Genomic DNA, 22,039 nt, shown 5'->3' on the forward strand with positions numbered 1-22,039 from the left:
TTTTTAATATTGAGCTGAATGAACTGTTTATATATTTTGGAGTTTAATCCTTTGTCAGTTGATTCGTTTGCAAATATTTTCTCCCATTTGAGGGTTGTCTTTTCATCTTGTTTATGGTTTCCTTTGTTGTGCAAAAGCTTTTAAGTTTCATTAGGTCCCATTTGTTTATTTTTGTTTTTATTTCCATTTCTCTAGGAGGTGGGTCAAAAAAGATCTTGCTGTGATTTATGTCAAAGAGTGTTCTTCCTATGTTTTCCTCTAAGAGTTTTATAGTGTCCGGTCTTACATTTAGGTCTTTCATCCATTTTGAGTTTATTTTTGTGTATCGTGTTAGGGAGTGTTTTAATTTCATTCTTTTACATGTAGCTGTCCAGTTTTCCCAGCACCACTTATTGAAGAGGCTGTCTTTCCTCCATTTTATATCCTTGCCCTTTTTGTCATAGATTAGTTGACCATAGGTGCATGGGTTTATCTCTGGGCTTTGTGTCCTTTTCCATTGATCTATATTTCTGGTTTTGTGCCAGTACCATATTGTCTTGATTACTGTAGTTTGTAGTGTAGGCTGAAGTCAGGGAGTCTGATTCCTCCAGCTCTGTTTTTTTCCCGCAAGATTGCTTTGGCTATTCGGGGTCTTTTGCGTCTCCATACAAATTTTAGATTTTTTGTTCCAGTTCTGTAAAAAATGCCATTGGTAATTTGATAGGGATTGCATTGAATCTGTAGATTGCTTTGGGTAGTACAGTCATTTTCACAATACTGATTCTTCCAATCCAAGAACATGGTATATCTTTCCATCTGTTTGTGTCATCCTTTATTTATTTATTTATTTATTTATTTTTATTTTTGGCTGTTGGGTCTTCGTCTCTGTGCATGGGCTTTCTCTAGTTGTGGCGAGTGGGGACCACTCTTCATCGTGGTGCGCGGGCCTCTCACTGTCATGGCCTCTCTTGTTGCGGAGCACAAGCTCCAGACGCACAGGCTCAGTAGTTGTGGCTCACGGGCCTAGTTGCTCCGCGGCATATGGGATCTTCCCAGACCAGGGCTCGAACCCGTGTCACCTGCATTGGCAGGCAGATTCTCAACCACTGCGCCACCAGGGAAGCCCCTGTTTGTGTCATCTTTGATTTCTTTCATCAGTGTCTTATAGTTTTCTGAGTACAGGTCTTTTACCTCCTTAGATAGGTTTATTCCTACTTATTTTATTCTTTTTGTTGCAATGGTGAATGGGATTGTTTCCTTCATTTCTCTTTCTGATCTTTTGTTGTTAGTGTATAGGAATGCAAGAGATTTCTGTGCTTTAATTTTGTATCCTGATACTTTACCAAATTCATTAATTAGCTCTAGTAGTTTTCTGGTGTCATCTTTAGGATTCTCTATGTATAGTATCATGTCATCTGCAAACAGTGATGATTTTACTTCTTCTTTTCCAATTTGTAATCCTTTTATTTCTTTTCTTCTCTGATTGCCATGGCTAGGACTTCCAAAACTATGTTGAATAATAGTGGCGAGAGTGGACATCCTTGTCTTGTTCCTGATCTTAGAGGAAATGCTTTCAGTTTTTCACCATTGAGAATGATGTTTGCTGTGGGTTTGTCATATATGGCCTTTATTATGTTGGGGTAGATTCCCTCTATGCCCACTTTCTGGAGAGTTTTTATCATAAATGGGTGTTGAATTTTGTTGAAAGATTTTTCTGCATCTATTGAGATGATCATGTGGTTTTTCTCCTTCAATTTGTTAATGTGGTGTATCACACTGAATGATTTGGGTATATTGAAGAATCCTTGCATCCCTGGGATAAGTCCCACTTGATCATAGTGTATGCTTCTTTGAATGTGTTGTTAGATTCTGTTTGCTAGTATTTTGTTGGGGATTTTTGCATCTGTATTCATCAGTGATATTGGTCTGTAATTTTCTTTTTTGTATTATCTTTGGTTTTGGTATCAGGGTGATGTTGGCCTTGTAGAATGAGTTTGGGAGTGTTCCTTCCTCTGCGATTTTTTGGAAAAGTTTGAGAAGGATGGGTGTTAGCTCTTCTCTAAAAGTTTTATAGAATTCACCTGTGAAGCCGTCTGGTCCTGGACTTTTGTTTGTTGGAAGATTTTCACTCACAGTTTCAATTTCATTACTTGTGATTTGTCTGTTCATATTTTCTATTTCTTCCTGGTTCAGTCTTGGAAGGTTACACCTTTCTAAGAATGTGTCCATTTCTTCCAGGTCGCCCATTTTATTAGCATAGTTTTGCTTGTAGTAGTCTCTTATGATGTTTTGTATTTCTGTGGTGTCTATTGTAACTTCTCCTTTTTCATTTCTAATTTTATTGATTTGAGTCCTCTTCCTCTTTTTCTTGATGAGTCTGGCTAAAGGTTTACAATTTTGATTATCTTCTCAAAGAACCAGCTTTTAGTTTTATTGATCTTTGCTATTGTTTTCTTTGTTTCTATTTCATTTACTTCTGCTCTGATCTTTATGATTCCTTTCCTTTTACTAACATTGTGTTTTGTTTGTTCTCTCTCTTCGAGTTACTCTTCCCTGAATTTCTCCCATGAGTATATGAGATATACATGTTAATAAACTTCTGTTTGCTTTCCTCTTATTACAGAGCCTCAGCTGAGAACTTGTTATGGGTAAAGGAAAATATTTTCTTCCCCTAAAATAGTTAACATAAGGGCTCACTCTTTTTGTTGTAAATTCTGTTGGTTTTGACAACTGTGTTATGACATCCTGTATACTCTGCTTAATCATTCCCTCTTTCTCTAAATCTCTGGCAACCACTGATTTTTTTTAACTGCCCTGTAGTTTATCTTTCCCAGAATGTCATATAGTTGAAATCATACTAAGCAATATGCATTTAAAATTCTTCCATGTCTTTTATTTTAAATTAGTTTCTGCTTTATAACAAAGTGAATCAGTCATACATATACATCTGTTCCCACATCCCTTCCCTCATGCATCTCCCTCCCTCCCACCCTCCCCATCCCACCCCTCCAGGCGGTCACAAAGCACCGAGCTGATCTCCCTGTGCTCTGCGGCTGCTTCCCACTATATATCTACCTTACGTTTGGTAGTATATATATGTCCATGCCTCTCTTTTGCTTTGTCACAGCTTACCCTTCCCCCTCCCCATATCCTCAAGTCCATTCTCAAGTAGGTCTGTGTCTTTATTCCCATTTTACCCCTAGGTTCTTCATGACATTTTTTTTTAATTCCATATATATGTTAGCATACGGTATTTGTCTTTCTCTTTCTGACTTACTTCACTCTGTATGACAGACTCTAGGTCTATCCACCTCATTACAAATAGCTCAGTTTCGTTTCTTTTTATGGCTGAGTAATATTCCATTGTATATATGTGCCACATCTTCTTTATCCATTCATCCGATGATGGACACTTAGGTTGTTTCCAGCTCCGGGCTATTGTGAATAGAGCTGCAATGAACATTTTGGTACATGTCTCTTTTGGAATTATGGTTTTCTCAGGGTATATGCCTAGTAGTGGGATTGCTGGGTCGTATGGTAGTTTTATTTTTAGTTTTTTAAGGAACCTCCATACTGTTCTCCATAGTGGCTGTACCAATTCACATTCCCACCAGCAGTGCAAGAGTGTTGCCTTTTCTCCACACCCTCTCCAGCATTTATTGTTTCTAGATTTCTTGATGATGGCCATTCTGACTGGTGTGAGATGATATCTCATTGTAGTTTTGATTGGCATTTCTCTAATGATTAATGATGTTGAGCATTCTTTCATGTGTTTGTTGGCAGTCTGTATATCTTCTTTGGAGAAATGCCTATTTAAGTCTTCTGCCCATTTTTGGATTGGGTTGTTTGGTTTTTTGCTATTGAGCTGCATGAGCTGCTTATAAATTTTGGAGATTAATCCTTTCTCAGTTGCTTCATTTGCAAAAATTTTCTCCCATTCTGAGGGTTGTCTTTTGGTCTTCTTTATGGTTTCCTTTGCTGTACAAAAGCTTTGAAGTTTCATTAGGTCCCATTTGTTTACCTTTGTTTTTATTTCCATTTCTCTAGGAAGTGGGTCCAAAAGGATCTTGCTGTGATTTATGTCATAGAGTGTTCTGCCTATGTTTTCCTCTAAGAGTTTGATAGTTTCTGGCCTTACATTTAGGTCTTTAATTCATTTGGAGCTTATTTTTGTGTATGGTGTTAGGGAATGATCTAATCTCATACTTTTACATGTCCCTGTCCAGTTTTCCCAGCACCACTTATTGAAGAGGCTGTCCTTTCTCCACTGTACATTCCTGCCTCCTTTATCAAAGATAAGTTGACCATATGTGCGTGGGTTTATCTCTGGGCTTTCTATCCTGTTCCATTGATCTATCTTTCTGTTTTTGTGCCAGTACGACACTGTCTTGATTACTGTAGCTTTGTAGTATAGTCTGAAGTCAGGGAGCCTGATTCCTCCAGCTCCGTTTTTCGTTCTCAAGATTGCTTTGGCTATTCGGGGTCTTTTGTTTTTCCAAACAAATTTTGAAATTTTTTGTTCTAGTTCTGTGAAAAATGCCAGTGGTAGTTTGATAGGGATTGCATTGAATCTGTAGATTGCTTTGGGTAGTAGAGTCATTTTCACAATATCGATTCTTCCAATCCAGGAGCATGGTATATCTCTCCATCTATTTGTATCATCTTTAATTTCTTTCATCAGTGTCTTATAATTTTCTGCATACAGGTCTTTTGTCTCCTTAGGTAGGTTTATTCCTAGATATTTTATTCTTTTTGTTGCAATGGTAAATGGGAGTGTTTTCTTGATTTCACTTTCAGATTTTTCATCATTAGTGTATAGGAATGCCAGAGATTTCTGTGCATTAATTTTGTATCCTGCTACTTTACCAAATTCATTGATTAGCTCTAGTAGTTTTCTGGTAGCATCTTTAGGATTCTCTATGTATAGTATCATGTCATCTGCAAACAGTGACAGCTTTACTTCTTCTTTTCCAATTTGGATTCCTTTTATTTCCTTTTCTTCTCTGATTGCTGTGGCTAAAACTTCCAAAACTAAGTTGAATAAGAGTGCTGAGAGTGGGCAGCCTTGTCTTGTTCCCGATCTTAGTTGAAATGGTTTCAGTTTTTCACCATTGAGGACGATGTTGGCTGTGGGTTTGTCATATATGGCCTTTATTATGTTGAGGAAAGTTCCCTCTATGCCTACTTTCTGGAGGGTTTTTATCATAAATGGGTGTTGAATTTTGTCGAAAGCTTTCTCTGCATCTATTGAGATGATCATATGGTTTTTCTCGTTCAACTTGTTAATATGGTGTATCACATTGATTGATTTGCGTATATTGAAGAATCCTTGCATTCCTGGAATAAACCCCACTTGATCATGGTGTATGATCCTTTTAATGTGCTGTTGGATTCTGTTTGCTAGTATTTTGTTGAGGATTTTTGCATCTATGTTCATCAGTGATATTGGCCTGTAGTTTTCTTTCTTTGTGACATCCTTGCCTGGTTTTGGTATCAAGGTGAAGGTGGCTTCGTAGAATGAGTTTGGGAGTGTTCCTTCCTCTGAAATTGTTTGGAAGAGTTTGAGGAGGATGGGTGTTAGCTCTTCTCTAAATGTTTGATAGAATTCGCCTGTGAAGCCATCTCGTCCTGGGCTTTTGTTTGTTGGAAGATTTTTAATCACAGTTTCAATTTCAGTGCTTGTGATTGGTCTATTCATATTTTCTATTTCTTCCTGATTCAGTCTTGGCAGGCTGTGCATTTCTAAGAATTTGTCCATTTCTTCCAGGTTGTCCATTTTATTGGCATAGAGTTGCTTGTAGTAATCTCTCATGATCTTTTGTATTTCTGCAGTGTCAGTTGTTACTTCTCCTTTTTCATTTCTAATTCTACTGATTTGAATCTTCTCCCTTTTTTTCTTGATGAGTCTGGCTAATGGTCTATCAATTTTGTTTATCTTCTCAAAGAACCAGCTTTTAGTTTGATTGATCTTTGCTATCGTTTCCTTCATTTCTTTTTCATTTATTTCTGTTCTGATCTTTATGATTTCTTTCCTTCTGCTAGCTTTGGGGGCTTTTTGTTCTTCTTTCTCTAATTGCTTTAGGTGCAGGGTCAGGTTGTTTACTTGAGATGTTTCCTGTTTCTTAAGCTGGGATTGTATTGCTATAAACTTCCCCCTTAGAACTGCTTTTGCTGCGTCCCATAGGTTTTGGGTCGTCGTGTCTCCATTGTCATTTGTTTCTAGGTATTTTTAAATTTCCTCTTTGATTTCTTCAGTGATCACTTCATAATTGAGTAGTGTATTGTTTAGCCTCCATGAGTCTGTATTTTTTACAGATCTTTTCCTGTAATTGATGTCTAGTCTCATAGCATTGTGGTCAGAAAAGACACTTGATACAATTTCAATATTCTTAAATTTACCAAGGCTTGATTTGTGACCCAAGATATGATCTATCCTGGAGAATGTTCCATGAGCACTTGAGAAAAATGTGCATTCTGTTGTTTTTGGATGGAATGTCCTATAAATATCAATTAAGTCCATCTTGTTTAATGTATCATTTAAAGCTTGTGTTTCCTTATTTATTTTCATTTTGGATGATCTGTCCATTGGTGAAAGTGGGGTGTTAAAGTCCCCTACTATGATTGTGTTACTGTCGATTTACCCTTTTATGGCTGTTAGTATTTGCCTTATGTATTGAGGTGCTCCTATGTTGGGTGCATAAATATTTACAATTTTTGTATCTTCTTCTTGGATCGATCCCTTTATCATTATATAGTGTCCTTCTTTGTCTCTTCTAATAGTCTTTATTTTAAAGTCTATTTTGTCTGATATAAGAATTGCTACTCCAGCTTTCTTTTGATTTCCATTTGCATGGAATATCTTTCTCCATCCCCTTACTTTCAATCTGTATGTGTCTCTAGGTCTGAAGTGGGTCTCTTGTAGACAGCATACATATGGGTCTTGTTTTTGTATCCATTCAGCCAATCTGTGTCTTTTGGTGGGAGCATTTAGTCCATTTACACTTAAGGTAATTATTGATATGTATGTTCCTATTCCCATTTCCTTAATTGCTTTGGGTTCGTTATTTTAGGTATATTCCTTCTGTTGTGTTTCTTGCCTAGAGAAGTTCCTTTAGCATTTGTTGTAAAGCTGGTTTGGTGGTGCTGAACTCTCTCAGCTTTTGCTTGTCTGTAAAGCTTTTAATTTCTCCATCAAATCTGGATGAGATCCTTGCTGGGTAGAGTAATCTTGGTTGCAGGTTTCTCTCCTTCATCACTTTAATTATGTCCTGCCACTCCCTTCTGGCTTGTAGAGTTTCTGCTGAGAGATCAGCTGTTATCCTGATGGGGATTCCCTTGTGTGTTATTTGTTGTTTTTCCCTTGCTGCTTTTAATATGAATTCTTTGTGTTTAATTTTTGACAGTTTGATTAATATGTGTCTTGGCGTATTTCTCCTTGGATTTATTCTGTATGGGACTCTCTGTGCCTCCTGGACTTGATTAACTATTTCCTTTCCCATATTAGGGAAGTTTTCAACTATAATCTCTTCAAATATTTTCTCAGTCCCTTTCTTTTTCTCTTCTTCTTCTGGAACCCCTATAATTCGAATGTTGGTGCATTTAATGTTGTCCCAGAGGTCTCTGAAACTGTCCTCTGTTCTTTTCATTCTTTTTTCTTTATTTTGCTCTGCATCACTTATTTCCACTAGTTTATCTTCCACCTCACTTATCCGTTCTTCTGCCTCAGTTATTCTGCTATTGATCCCATCTAGAGTATTTTTCATTTCATTTATTGTGTTTTTAATCGATGCTTGATTCATCTTTAGTTCTTCTAAGTCCTTGTTAACTGTTTCTTGCATTTTGTCTATTCTATTTCCAAGATTTTGGATCTTGGAAATAGAATCTTGGATCATCTTTACTATCATTATTCTGAATTCTTTTTCAGGTAGACTGCCTATTACCTCTTCATTTGTTAGGTCTGGTAGGTTTTTATCTTGCTCCTTCACCTGCTGTGTGTTTTTCTGTCTTCTCAGTTTGCTTATGTTACTGTGTTTGGGGTCTCCTTTTTGCAAGCTGCAGATTCGTAGTTCCCGTTGTTGTTGGTGTCTGTCCCCAGTGGCTAAGGTTGTTTCAGTAGGTTGTGTAGGCTTCCTGGTGGGGGGGACTAGTGCCTGTGTTCTGGTGGTTGAGGCTCGATCTTGTCTTTCTGGTGGACAGGTCCACGTATGGTGGTGTGTTTTGGGGTGCCTGTGGCCTTATTATGTTTTTAGGCAGCCTCTCTGCTAATGGGTGGGGTTGTGTTCCTGTCTTGCTAGTTGCTTGGCATAGGGTGACCAGCACTGTAGTTTGCTGGTCGTTGACTGAAGCTGGGTGCTGGTGTTGAGATGGAGATCTCTGGGAGATTTTCGCTGCTTGATATTATGTGGAGCTGGGAGGTCTCTTGTGGACCCGTGTCCTGAAGTTGGCTCTCCCACTTCAGAGGCACAGCACTGACTCCTGGCTGCAGCACCAAGAGCCTTTCATCTACGCGGCTCAGAATAAAAGGGAGAAAAAGTAGAAAGAAAGAGTTAGTAGAAGAAAGAAAGATAGAGAGAAAGAAAGGAAGAAGGAAAGAAAGGAAGGAAGGAAGGAAGAAAGAAAGAAGGGAGGGAGGGAGGAAGGATGGAAAGGAAGAAAGATAGGAGGGAGGGAGGGAGGAATGAAAGAGAAAGGAAGAGTGAATGGAAGAAGAGAGGGAGGAAGGAAAGAAAGAAAGGGAGGGAGGGAGGAAGGATGGAAAGAAAGGAAGAAAGAAAGGAGGGAGGGAGGGAGGAATGAAAGAGAAAGGAAGAGTGAATGGAAGAAGGGAGGGAGGGAGGGAGGAAGGAAAGAAAGAAAGAAAGAAAGAAAGAAAGAAAGGGAGGCAGGGAGGAAGGAAAGAAAAAGAAAGTGAAAGGAAGAAGGCGGGAGGGAGGGAGGAAGGAAACAAAGACATGAGGGAGGGAGGAAGGAAAGAAAGACACGAGGGAGGGAGGGAGGGAGGAAGGAAAGAAAAAGAAAGAGTGAAAGGAAGAAGGGAGGGAGGAAGGAAAGAAAGAGAGAAAGAAGGAAAGGAGGGGCTGAGGGAGGGAGGGAGGAAGGGAAGGTAGGAAAAAAAGAAAGAGCAGGTAAAGTAAAATAGAATAAAGTATGAAATATAGTAGTGTTATTAAAATTAAAAAGTAATTATTGAAAAAAAAACGGACAGATTGAACCCTGGGACATATGGTGGAAGCAAAGCTATACAGAGAGAATCTTACACAGAAGAATACACATACACATTCACAAAAAGAGAGCGGGGGAAAAATCAAAAATCTTGCTCTCCAAGTCCACCTCCTCAATTTGGGATAATTCGTTGTAAAAAGAGGAAAAGGGCGAGAAGTCTGAAATCTTGCTCTCTAGGTCCACGTCCTTAACTTGGGATAATTCGTTGTAAAAAGAGGAAAAGGGGGAAAAGTCTTAAATCTTGTCCTCAAAGTCCACTTCCTCAATTTGGGATGATTCGCTGTCCATTCATGCACTCCACAGACGCAGGGCACATCAAGTGGACCGTGGAGCTTTAATCCGCTGCCTCCGAGGCTGCACAGAGAGATTTCCCTGTCTCTTCTCTGCTCTCACAGCTCCCGGGTCTCAGCCTTGGACCTGGCCCCGCCTCTGCGCGTAGGCCGCTGGAGGGCGTCCGTTCTTCGCTCAGACAGGACGGGTTTAAAGGAGCCGCTGATGCGGGGGCTCTGCCTCACTCAGGCAGAGGGGCAGAGGGGAGGGAGGGGCGCGCAGTGTGGGGTGGGCTTGCAGCGGTAGAGGCCGGCGTGACGTTGCACCACACCGAGGCGCTCCGTGCGCTTTCCCGGGAAAGCCGTCCCCGGGTCCCGGGACCCCGGCAGTGGCGGGGTGCACAGGCCCCCCGGAAGGCGGGGCGGACAGTGACCCGCGCTCGCACACAGGCCCCACGGCGGCGGCAGCAGCAGCAACCCCAGCGTCCCACGCCCGTCTCCGTGGTCCGCGCCTTTAGCCGCGGCTCGCGCCCGTCTCTGGCGCTTCCCAAAGCAGCCCTCTTAATGCCCTCTCCTCGCGCACCAGGAAACAAAAGGGAAGAAAAAGTCTCTTGCCTCTTCGGCAGCTCCAGACCCTTTCCCCGGACTCCCTCCGGGCTAGCCGTGGTGCACTAACCCCTTCAGGCTCTCTTCCTGCCGCCAGCCCCAGTCCTCTCCCTGCGCTCCGACTGAAAGCCGATACCAGAGCCTCAGCTCCCAGCCCCGCCCGCCCCGCCGGCCGAGCAGACAAGCCTCTCGGGGTGGTGAGTGCCTGAGGGCACCGATCCTCTGTGCGGGAATCTCTCCGCTTTGCCCTCCGCACCCCTGTTGCTGTGCTCTCCTCCGTGGCTCCAGAGCTTCCCCCACTCCGCCACCCGCAGTCTCCGCCCGCGAAGGGGCTTGTAGTGTGTGGAAACCTTTCCTCCTTCACGGCTCCCTCCCACTGGTGCAGGTCCCGTCCCTATCCTTTTGTCTCTGTTTATTCTTTTTTCTTTTGCCCTACCCAGGTATGTGGGGAGTTTCTTGCCTTTTGGGGGGTCTGAGGTCTTCTGTCAGCGTTCAGTAGGTGTTCTGTAGGAGTTGTTCCACGTGTAGATGAATTTCTGATGTATCTGTGGGGAGGAAGGTGATCTCCAGGTCTTACTCTTCCGCCATCTTCCTCCGGGCTCTCTTCCATGTCTTTTCATGGTTTGGTTGCTTATTTCTTTTTATCGCTGAATAATATTCCCTTGTCTGGATGCACCACAGTTTATTTTTCCACTCACCTACTGAAGGACATCTTGGCTGCTTCCCAATTTTGGTAATTATGAAAAAAATGCTGCTGGAAATACTTGCGTGTAGGTTTTTTGTGGATGTAAATTTTTGACTCATTTGGATAAACACCAAGTATTATGATTGTTGGATCATACGGTAAGAGTATGTTTAGTTTCGTAAGAAACTGCCCAGCTGTCTTCCAAAGTGGCTGTGCCATTTTGAATTCCCACCAGCAATGAACGAGAGCTCCTGTTGCTCCAAATCTTTAACATTTGGCACTGTCAGCGTTTTGGAGGTTAGCCATTCTGATAGGTACATGGTTGTATCTTCATTGTTTTAATTTGCAATTCCTTAAATATGTATGATGTTGGACATCTTTTCATGTATTATTTGCTATCTGCATATCACCTTTAGTGATGCGTCTCTTGAGATCTTTAGCCCAATTTTAATTAGGTTGCTTGCTTGTTTTCATATTGTTGAGTTTTAAGAGTTCTTAGCATATTTTGGAAAACAATCTTTTATCAAATATGCCTTTCACCAGTGTTTTCTTCCAGCCTGTGGCTTGTCTTTTCCTTATTTTTACAAATTCCTAAAATCAACATTTGTCACTGTTTGAGTCTAAACAAGTTATTAAAATGTGTCTATCTTTGTGGAAGATAGCAGCACCCTTGAATGGGCCTGGACAAGCTGACAGACAGTACGCCCTGCCTGTGTTTCTTTGCATAGCACTGCAACCTTAGAGTTTTGGGGGAAGAGGGATTTTGATAACCCCTACAGTCATCTGTGACCCAGCTAAACTAATGTCTGGACCCAGCTGCTTCAGTTATAGCTAACATTTCATTGGGCATGTATATATAGATCCTCAGAATGTGGTGTTTACCATGCCCCCTCCACCCTGAAAGCCCTGTAAAGGATGAAGTGTGCAGGATAGGATTTGGTGATCTTACAATCCTAAATCAGCCATGAAGTAAAAGCTCTTGTTCATGCTGTTTCACCACAAAAATCCTGGGATTTTATAATTTTGCAGGTCAGATCCAGTTACACATAACTCTAAGGGATTGTCCAAATTACATGTGATTTTTCCATTTAGAATGCAACTTGAAAAAAAATTAATGTTTGGGATTTGGGAAACTGCATGCTGGAAGTGGCTTTATTATAACTGTATCTTGCCTGTGCAATCTCAGGGGACTTTGAGTTAGGATTAAGTTGTCTGTCCCCTCCCCAGGTCTCTTAGATTTATGGGATTTCTCTCACATGTTATGTTTCTAGTGGCTGAAAGATACCCAATGAGTTAGGGCTGGGGCCACCCCACCCACAGGATCCTGCCATTTTCCCAGGGCTGTCCTCTGCTGCCATTTGGTATCTCTGTTTAAAGACACCAATTACACCTTCCTGTTTTTGCATTGCCTGCCATATTTTCCTGTATCAGCCCTCCTTGGAATCTCAGCATCTGCCTGGAATTGCATGAGGTTTGGGCTTGGTTTATAATCCTTACTCCCTGTCTGATTATTGATTCTGCCCCTCTTTGGAATTTTGTCTGGTATCTTGTACCTCCCAGACCCTTTTTGCTCCCCATGAGCTATGTGGGGAGCTCTATGCTATAGCGAATTCTCACTCTCTCCTGGGAAGCAACTTAGGTAGCAACTAATTAAAAATTACAAATAAAAGAAATAACCAACCAACCAAATACATTAAATTAGAATTGTACACTAAAATGGGATTTTTCAGTTGTTTGCCAGTGTCATTCTCTTTGGCAACTGGGGATGGTAACAGAGCAGGGAGTTATAATTATAGGCCTCGTCCCTACAGACCACAGGATGATGTAATGAAGTGAATACTCTTGCCATTGTGCTTCTGTCCTGGCTAGAACCCATGCTGCCTGTTCCCCATAGGGAACCCACAGTTAGGGAGGGAACATTATGTGGCATATGGCGGTGGCAGGCTCCGTGGTGGAGGGCTGTGGGTTAGACAGAGGGCATGCTCCAGTGTGAGCTGGGTCACACTTTCCAGCATTGGGGCTGGTCTCCAGAGTAATTTAGGAAAAATGTTTTGCTTTATTTGAAAGCCCGATTCTTAACTCCCAGAGAATAACTGTTGTTTTCAGAATACCTGATGACTCTGAAGTATCTGAATGTGACCTTTGGGTCATAAAATTGCACTGCAGATGGAAGGCGATATTAGTTGAGTGCCATGAAACCATGAATATTCATCAGTCCCATCATCATGATGATGATTAATACCCTTAAAGATATAAATCTCTGAGCTCCTTTATGGACAATTGAGCTTGAGAGTGGTTTGTTTTCATGTGTCTACATGAGAAATTACTTTTTGACATGATAGTTAACACCAGTATTGACTTCTCTTGAAGTTTGTTTATCAGAATAGAAAGTGTATCTACCAAATAAGAGCCTATAGGTATTTAGCTCAAGTCACATCCCTGAATTATTTTCCTAACAGACATTAAGTCAGGGAACATACACACACACACACACACACACACACACGGGTGCATCCAAATGCTGTCATCTTTTTTTTTTTTTTTTTTTTTTGAGGTACACGGGCCTCTCACTGTTGTGGCCTCTCCCGTTGCAGAGCACAGGCTCCAGACGCACAGGCTCAGCGGCCATGGCTCACGGGCCCAGCCGCTCCGCGGCATGTGGGATCTTCCTGGACCGGGGCACGAACCCATGTCCCCTGCATCGGCAGGCGGACTCTCAACCACTGCGCCACCAGGGAAGCCCTGCTGTCATCTTTTTAATAGACTTCTTGAATGAGTGCTCCCACTTTCTTATCATGTCTATACCCCTCAACCAATACACACACACACACACACACACACACACAGGATATTCACCTTGATATAGAATCAACCAAACCAGTGTGTGTTTAGGGGGTAGGGGTTTCATAGGGGGAGAACACATGGTTCAAGGCTAAACTATATCTAAACATCCTAGTGGTACACCCTCCCTCGGGCAAATCACTTTTAACTTCTCAAGTTTTACAAAACAGGAGTAATGCTACCTCCCAGGGGTACTATGACAATTATTAGGAATTGTGGCATAATGAGTTTGTAAACTCTCAGAAGCTATAAAAATATGAGGAATCTCTACCTATGTGTATTTCTATCTTTGTCATAATTATAATAATTATAAATTTATTTCATCTGCACACAGAATTTTAATTTTGCATTGAGTTTTTTTTTTTTTTTTTTTTTTTTCTTTTTGCGGTATGCGGGCCTCTCACTGTTGTGGCCTCTCCCGTTGCGGAGCACAGGCTCCGGATGCGCAGGCTCAACGGCCATGGCTCACGGGCCCAGCCGCTCCACGGCATATGGGATCCTCCCAGACCGGGGCACGAACCCGTATCCCCTGCATCGGCAGGCGGACTCTCAACCACTGCGCCACCAGGGAGGCCCCTGCATTGAGTTTTAAATTCATCCATTGTACGTTAAAATGGGTCTTCAGTTTAGGAAACAAGCTAAAGCTGGGGTTTAGGACACTGAGATGCTTTTAGAATAAGATGTGTTTTTTGTTTGTTTCCTGTTTCCTTATAGGCCAACCGAGCAATAAGTACCATTGGGTTTGTGACAGCTGCCGCTGGTGCCTTCTCTTTCCTTGGCTTGTTTCCAAAAAGACTAAGAGCAAAATACTATTAATTTACTGAAGAGATATTGGAGCTGAAGGAATTTGTGAGGAGGAAAAGAAACTTGGGATGAATACTTATTTTCAATGTATCATTATTGTTCCAAATTCCAGTGATGGATGGCAGGCTCTTTAATAAATTGCTTACTGGTATTGTCTCATCAATGAGCCATGGAAATTTTTCTCCCTACTAGCATAGATTTCCTGTGGCAGCTTGAGTAAGAAGCAGTAGCCTTTTGAGTGAGCCAGCAGAGGATCTTAATATCACATCATCATTTATCTTCTATAAATATTGTTTTCCTTTCCCCTGAGGGTAACTATTTTGTATTTGCCAGAGGGATAAAGAAACTTTTATATGTGATTTTGAAAAAAAATGTTAAGAGCCCCAAATTTTGGGGTTGACATCAAAATTCATATTCCTTTTCTGGTGAGAAAAGAATTTTGGAAATTCAGCATTTGGTTAGGCAACTTGAAGAACTTTTGATTAATAAACCATATGAGGGTGGACACCCATCTCCTTGCTCCTGTGTAGATGGGGGCAGGGGGTGAATGGGAGAAGGAACTCTTGGCTCCAGTGTTTCGGATCCAGTGATTTCCCTGGAAGCAACTCATTTGTAAGGAATATGTGAGAAGCTGGAGTGGGCTGTTACTTCTACAAAGCTCCATCATTCCCTTTGGACTTTGAAGTATTTCAAGAGTTTGACCCTCTTAACCTTAGCAAGAGATCATTAAATGTAGGTTTAAGGTGCTGTATTTAGAAAACAATATCCTGTGTTACTTTTTAAGGCTTTTACTATGTCAAGGAGTGTCATGATTTTACTCTTGCATTTTATTGATTATGTGTTGAATGAAACACACCACTTTTTAATACCTTTCCAGTGGAATTCTTATCTGCAGCAGGTGGGGAGGAGTGGATGCAGGTCTCTATACCCTGGGATTATATCAGATATTATAACATTACCCTACAAACAACACTGCCAGCTAATGACATCCTTTTTGTGCCATCATTAAAAGTATAGCATTAAATAAAGGAAAAGTTTAAGTAAAGTTAGGGGGTTCGGGGTGGAATGAGGGAACCAGGAATATGGTAGATAAAGTAACTAAACAGATGACTCAGTGAAAGTCTTGGACCTATTAAACTGATTTAGATTTTACTCCCAGGCCAGAAATACTTTACAATCTAATTGCAGGGTTAAGAATAATGATAACAGAAGGGGCCATGTGCTACCATCAGGGCAAGTAGAGACCCTGTCTCTCTTCCTGTTCCCTGACTAATCCCTTCCCTTTCTTATGGCACCATTTCTGTTTGCAGATAAACCCCCAAACTCTCTTCCTCCCCTGTTCTTCTGGGAGGTGTGTCTCCTGATAGCATGATGCAAAATTAGCCCTGCATTTTTATTCTAAATTCAGTTTCGTATTCCTTTTATGTCCTACTCTCAATAGTAAAATTATAAAAGAAAAAAAAAGGCTCTTTCCTAGTATTGTCTAATCAGAGTGAGATTGGCAGCAGCTTAATGTGTTCTGTCTCCCTGGGTGTGCTTACTTTTTAATAAAGATAACTGCAGAGGACAAATCTTAGCCCTAAACAGGAGACTGGGGTGTGGTGAAATTTCCACACCGGCCTATGGGTGAGGGAATGGAATTGGCAACACAGAGGACATCCTGAGGATCCTCAGGTCAAACCCTTCTAGAGGACTCGGAACATGTCTACTCCAGAAGGCAGTCCTAGCAATACTGAGTAATACTGAAAAGTCACAAGTGTGCTTTTAAATTAAATTCATGGATTCATTTTTCACAGGTAGTGTTCAAGTCTCTAGCAGTTTTCAGCCTTAGAGGTAAGCTCACAAAGTTAGCCATCAGTCTTCTTAAAAAGTGACCACTCTTGGTGATGGGCCGCTTAAGGCTGTCTGGTTTGTTTTTCCTATAGGTGATCATTTGATATGTGGCCATGTTCATTGTGCTTTCGTCAAACATTTTTCCCAAGACTACTTAACCTTTCTCTGAGTGTATTTTTAATGAAGTCTAGTGTAGAGTCCAACTTTATCATGTCCAGTCCCCATCTTCAAAAAAGATGTGTGAAATAAGGATCATCACCTATCAGATACCTAATTGGTTGTTGAAAACCTGAGTGGTGGGAGGCTGTACCTTTGTTGAAAAAAGACTTAAAAAAAAAAAACCTTTTTATGCTATCTGCATGTCATAGTGTTTCAACTGAATCTTCTCATTCTAAAGGTCAAATTACTAAATACAGATATTTCAGCTCAAGGAACCTGAGCTGCCCTGTTTTAGTTTGACATGTATTTCTTAATCATAAGCTAAATTAGACACATTTAAAAATTGTCACTCTCCAAGAGCAGCACATCCAAGAAAAGATTAAAAATAAAATAAAATATAAAATGTTTGTTTGAATAGGAATTTGCATTTATGCTGCTGGTTTGTGTAAAAAGCATATAATACTATCTACAGCAACGAATTACTGAAATTTGAAAACATGTTTTCAATCCTAAAGATTTCAGAATTGTAAAGACATGATTGAATCCATGCATCACAGCATTAGGCACGTAATGGGCACTCTTAGAATGGGACTGGTTAACTAATTGCCTATGACCCATTAAAGATCTGTTTAATTAGCAAAATTAGATTTATGCTTACAAGGAAAGCCTAGTAGGGAATTTAAAATGTTCACTAGGAATAAATATCCTCTCAAGGTCACAGTGAGGTTGATATATGTTAAAGGTAGTAAAGTGCAGAATATATTTGTAAAGCATGTACCCGTTCTTGTGGTCTTTAATGTGAATCTGATAATTGATTTAGTTTATGAAAAGATGAAATGGAACTTAAGTCGTTTAGCATCCTGAGAATTGTCATGCTGTAGATACAAACATTATGGGTACGTTCCCTAGGATTGCTTCTTTTAAGATGAGCAATGCTGAGTCTGGGCCAACTTTTGGAGTTAGAACTTGAGATTTTCCTCTGTCAGTAATAAAAAGCAAATAAAGGTGCCATGCTTCTTTGAGTGAAAAGTACATTTTAATAGTTTATTTCATTACCTTTGTGATCTACTCTGGACCTTCTAGCTCACAGGCCCCAAAACAATATACTTTGTGAGATGCCAACTTCGTTTGAGTTTGCTTACATGTTAGCTGTGCCCAAGCCAAGATTATAGGCAATTATCAGACACCTCCATCATTCTCCACTTCCACACTTACCACAGTTAGAGCTGAATTTTCTGAAGTAAATTTCAATTCTTGTTTCTCTATTAAAACCATATAAAGAAGCAAAACGCGGAATTCTGTGACCTTGGGAAAAGATATATGCATAAATGTTCTTTGCAAGTGAATATAACGTTAAGTAAACATGTGACAATTTATTGAGAGAAGCTTTTTTTTCCAGATTCCTTTATTTCCATAGATGAAAGTAAAAATATGTTGATGAAACTTTCAAAGATCAAATTGTCCTTCATTTTTTCTTTCTTCTATTGATGTTCATACTATTAATTTACTACCGTGAAAAGTTGTGCATTTTAACCAGGATAATGCTATGCATTGTGAATAGAGTTTGTTAGGAAAAAAATGATACTCTAGGAAATGCATTATTTTTCTCAGTGGTAGAGCTTACAGTCAAAATAAGCATATTTAAGGTCCTTTGTTGCAAGGCTCAATACACTGAGAAGTGCACTTTGAATCTTCAGATGGAGAAAGAAAAGATAAGGGTAGACTATCATCACCTCTCTACAGTGTTTTAGTTTCTGGGTAAAAGAGGGATGCTGTTAACAATTCTGATTACAATCTGGTCCAAAAATGTTGTTCTGTGGTTTGGCCTCCCAATTCGAGTTTTTCTTTTGGAATCTGTTCAGAGCTTTCATAGCCTTGGTTGATGTAGAATCCATTTGTGCCATCGCCTGAATAATCTGTCCTGTTTGTGGGAGGCCAGGTTGGGTCTTCTGCCAGTTTTCTTTTGCCAGTTCTTATATTGACTTTCAGAATGGATTCCAAATTTTTTCTTGATCAATAGCCAGAGCTCTCAATTTTGAAGGATGGCATCCTGGAAAATCAGGTGGAAAAAACAATTAAACCATCATCCACTTCCCCTGGCAACCAGGTTGCTCACTGCCACCCCTTGTTTTCCCAGGCCTTGCTCTAAAGGTGCTTATTACTGATGCCCTGTGGCCCCTTCTCTCTGCAGCCCCACGAAGCCTAGCAGCTCCCTGGATTCTTTCCCTTGAGGACTGAGAGCATGCTTGTGTTCACAGAAATCTCCAAAAGCTTACAGCCTTTCATTTCCACAGATTTCCTAGTTCAATCCTGGCTGGCAATTCACTTAGAATTATTTTACTGCTGGACTGAAATGATAACAAAATAATGTACTCAAAATCAAGAGAAGAAAAAAAATCACTGCTACCTGCCCCATGCCACAAAGAAGGTGTCAAATAATGGTTTGTTGAATGAATGAATGAACTCTAGAAAGCAAATGGGTTTTGCTTTCCATTTGGGGGGGGGTCTCTTTTTTCTGTGTTTACAAGTACACACAATTTTTATGCATTTATAATAATAGAACTGGTCAAATCTTGCATTCCACTTTTGTTTATACTAGACTCTCTGTCATATACAGTTTGTAGCTACCATCTTCTCAATAATCATTTTTAATGATTGTATAACATCTCTTCAAATTGCTGTATTACTATTTATTTAAACAACATCTCTACTTCTGAACACTTGAGTTGAATTTAATATTTTACCACTGTAGATAATACTATGATGAAAACCTTCATACATACAAGTTTCTTCTCTCTTTTAGGTTGTTTTTTAAAATAAAGTCTCAAAAATGGAATTCCTTTGACTGTGAGAAATTTTATGTGCATTGTGTACAATGGGATATTTGTATATAAACATAGTTTTTCTTAATTTGGTCGATGCCTTTTCCCAAGGAACTTCAATACATGAATCTTTTTTTTTTTAACTGTCCCTTAAAAAATAGTACCTGAGCCTTTCACTGAGTAGGTAAAGTCATTTAGTGACACTGAGTAGAAGAGAAATGCTATAGAAGAAGACCTTCAAAGGGTAAGAATTGACTAGAATGAACAATGGCTTCCCTTCTCTCTTAATTAAGGAAGCCTTCCTGAAGACAGTTCTTCACTCTAAAAGGTCTCATTGAATTTTAGAGCTAGAAGGTCACCTGGTCTAGTCTCTACCAGATTATTAAAAATACTAGGAAAGTACAATACAATGCCTTCATGTGAGACAAAATTAGTTAATTTGATGTTTGGCTTTCTACACTACAGATACTGAAAGCATTTCTATGCAGCCTTCAAAGAATTTCTCAGTTCCCCCAAAGAGAACATATGCAGTATCACTTTGGGGGATAAAAGTGATTGCTCTAAAAAATGAGCATCTGTTGAGAGTCAGTCCTTTATTTATTTCCCCAGAAAAATAATAAGAGCTATACAGAGATTTCTTTACCTCTACAAAGAAGGCCACACAGAATTGGGTGAGGACTGCCACCAAAATTGAAATCCTCCATGATGTGATGGTTAGGATGAACTGTTGAAAAAGAAATGCTACCTTTATACTTTGCATACCTTACACTTCAAAAGAACACCTATTATCTCATTTAATTTATGTATTTGTAACAACTCTTTGGGCTTGGAGGGTTGGCATTACTCTCTCAACTTTACAGATGAGGAGGTCAGTACCTTGCCCAAGGAATCAACGCCAATAAATAAATGGCACAGCCAGAATTCAAATCAGATCTGAACGCCTCTTGCCCTGTGTTCCCTCCACTGCCTGACAATAGACACAGAATAAACGTGCCCTGGGTCGCAGACATGAGACTGGACACTTTGGAGCCTGTGTGTCTCTCTTCATTTTTATCTTCTCAAATAGAGGGAAGATTAAATCGTTCATCCAATAATATTATTACTTCTAATTCTCCCAAAGCAAAAGCTACCGGGAGTTCATTCTTTCAGTAAAATTGATATATGAGTTAAAGGAACAAAAGGGGGACAGAAGTTCAAGTTTATTTAGATAGAAACTAGGTGAAAAAATTTTGAACAATGTTCCCAGCCCTAAATCTAATGGCTTGATGAAAGTTGAACCTGCCCAACCCACCTCCTTTTAAGGATTAGAGGATACACCTTGACCACCAGATACACTTATTTAATAGGTGTGAGAGCTACAACTTTCCATGGCTGCTTCCATAGCAAAAGAATAGTTATGCAGCTCCCTTTCAGACCCTAAAGGGTATAGAATATGTAGGATGACTGTGAAGAGGGTGGGATGCATTTAGGACTAAAGCCACAGACCTTCCGCAGTGTCTAAATGCTCACCTTTCATTCTCATCCCTGTTCTGATAGGGGTTATTTCAAAGTAACACTATGTTATTTTTTCCCCTAAGTGGAGACAGCTTTTTTTAGGGTTGTGAAATAGGCTCCCTGGGTAAAAGGGTGGTCTGGAGAAGGCTGTAAGACTCGGCAGTGTGTCAGATGGCAGTGGATAGACTGGCTCTTTCCCTCCTGCTGCCACCACCCTGATCTGGGAGGTCTCTTTTCCATCTGTTAGCCTGGAAGGCACTGGCCACACTGCTTTGGAATTTGCTTCTGTGATGCTCTCCGCTCCTAGCTTCTGAGCTACTTGAGAGTGGTGACTACTTCTTACTCTTTGTAACCCCAGTGTCAAGCCCACCCTGGAGCTTGATGTTTTGTAAATGACTGAATCGTCTGGGTTTTCATTTCCTAACTGCTTCTCTCTCCACAGCCTCTCTGCTCTCACATGACAGCCTTCCTGCTGTCATCTAACGAATCTGTCTTAAGTGCCCCGCTGAAAAACCTGCCCCGATATCTTCAAGGACTCCCATTGTTCTCAGCATAGAGTCAAAACATCATTGTCCGCCTACCTCCATCCGTGCCTATTCCGCAGCATGCTGCCTCAGTCTTAGCTAATTTTCCAGGTGTTCTGTGAAAGAAGGCTTGCTTTTGATTTTTCTCTCTGCCACCCTACATTCTTTTGCATTTCCAAGACAAAAGAGAGTCATTCCGCTCTCTGTTTGTGCCTAGGCTGTTGTCCTGGCTGGGACTATACCCGTCTCCTACTTAGCAAAATCTAGCCTATCCTTCTGGGCCCAGATCAAGTTTCATCTCCTGCATGAAATCTCCTATGGCAGGAGGATCCTGCCCCAGGGAGAGCTCCTCCTTCCTATGTCCTTCCCACTTCTTTCTATTTTACACTCTCTTCAAGCATGGACGGCCTCAGGTGGCCATGCCATCGTTTCACTTGGGTATGGCTCATCTTTGAAATAAAACAAGAGGTAGAGGGCCAGAGTCAATCTTTCTCTTTCTTTTATTTCTCTCACAACGCTGGGTCCAAAACTGGGCTCAATAACTTTTTTTTTTTTTTTTTGTGGTACGCGGGCCTCTCACTGTTGTGGCCTCTCCCGTTGCGGAGCACAGGCTCTGGACGCACAGGCTCAGCGGCCATGGCTCACGGGCCCAGCCGCTCCGCAGCATGTGGGATCTTCCCGGACTGGGGCACGAACCCGTGTCCCCTGCATCGGCGGGCGGACTCTCAACCACTGCGCCACCAGGGAAGCCCTCAATAACTTCTTAATAAATTTAATTTTAACCCAGTGCACCCTGGGTCC

General features: G+C 40.8%; 2 protein-coding genes across 3 annotated transcripts in view; one reads left to right on the forward strand and one right to left on the reverse strand.

The window, feature by feature from the left end:
- PLAAT1 (phospholipase A and acyltransferase 1) overlaps positions 1-14,493 on the forward strand; it is a 29,799-nt gene extending 15,306 nt beyond the window's left edge. For both annotated transcript variants that reach the window (XM_081235201.1, XM_081235202.1), the window contains exon 6: positions 14,317-14,493. In XM_081235201.1, coding sequence (XP_081091327.1) covers positions 14,317-14,418 — 102 coding nt within the window. In that variant the 3' untranslated portion in view covers positions 14,419-14,493. The remainder of the gene's footprint in view (positions 1-14,316) is intronic.
- A 3,693-nt stretch (positions 14,494-18,186) lies between these two features.
- ATP13A5 (ATPase 13A5) overlaps positions 18,187-22,039 on the reverse strand; it is a gene marked incomplete at both ends in the record, with an annotated part of 113,082 nt that continues 109,229 nt past the window's right edge. Inside the window, 4 exon segments of the mRNA XM_081235356.1 lie at positions 18,187-18,357; positions 18,359-18,427; positions 18,431-18,448; positions 19,864-19,944. Coding sequence (XP_081091482.1) covers positions 18,187-18,357; positions 18,359-18,427; positions 18,431-18,448; positions 19,864-19,944 — 339 coding nt within the window.

This window comes from Mesoplodon bidens, assembly GCF_964165515.1.
Source record: "Mesoplodon bidens genome assembly, chromosome: 5".
NCBI lineage: Eukaryota > Metazoa > Chordata > Mammalia > Artiodactyla > Ziphiidae > Mesoplodon > Mesoplodon bidens.